Raw genomic sequence first — 439 nt, forward strand, 5'->3', positions numbered from 1 at the left:
GTCCCTAGCAGGGACATCATGCCGCTGGGGCAGAAGAGCCGGATCTCCAGGTTGCCGCGGCGGGGATGGGTTATGGTGACGGTGACAGCCACGTGCTCCAGGGTTCGCATCCCGGATTGCTCCAGGTCTGCAGTGCTGACTGGGAAAGGGAAGGCAGGTGGTTGGGGTGGAGTCCCCACTTAACAGGAGACACACACTCTACCCTTTGTCCCCTGCCTGAGTTCAGCCAGGATGGAAAGGATGGGGAGAAAAGGGTGAGGAGTAGGTGGTGGGGAAGGAGGAGTGAAAGGCAACTGAACAGCAGTGGGAAAGCTGGCTCCTGGGCATCTCCCAGCACAGCCCAGAGCAGGAAGGTGACAGGGAATATAAGGAGGGGGCCCAGGCCCTGCCCTCTCGTCTACCAGCAGGCTCTCATCTGCAGCTGAATCTCATCTCACCA

The 439-nt window shown here is 59.9% G+C and overlaps 1 protein-coding gene across 1 annotated transcript in view; it reads right to left on the minus strand.

The window, feature by feature from the left end:
* PCSK7 (proprotein convertase subtilisin/kexin type 7) overlaps positions 1–439 on the minus strand; it is a gene marked incomplete at both ends in the record, with an annotated part of 11,394 nt that overhangs the window by 1,239 nt on the left and 9,716 nt on the right. The window contains one exon of the mRNA XM_010010896.1: positions 1–139. Within this exon, the coding sequence (XP_010009198.1) occupies positions 1–139 (139 nt within the window). The remainder of the gene's footprint in view (positions 140–439) is intronic.

This window comes from Nestor notabilis, unplaced genomic scaffold, assembly GCF_000696875.1.
Source record: "Nestor notabilis isolate BGI_N333 unplaced genomic scaffold, ASM69687v1 scaffold22203, whole genome shotgun sequence".
In the NCBI taxonomy this organism is placed as follows: Eukaryota; Metazoa; Chordata; class Aves; order Psittaciformes; family Psittacidae; genus Nestor; species Nestor notabilis.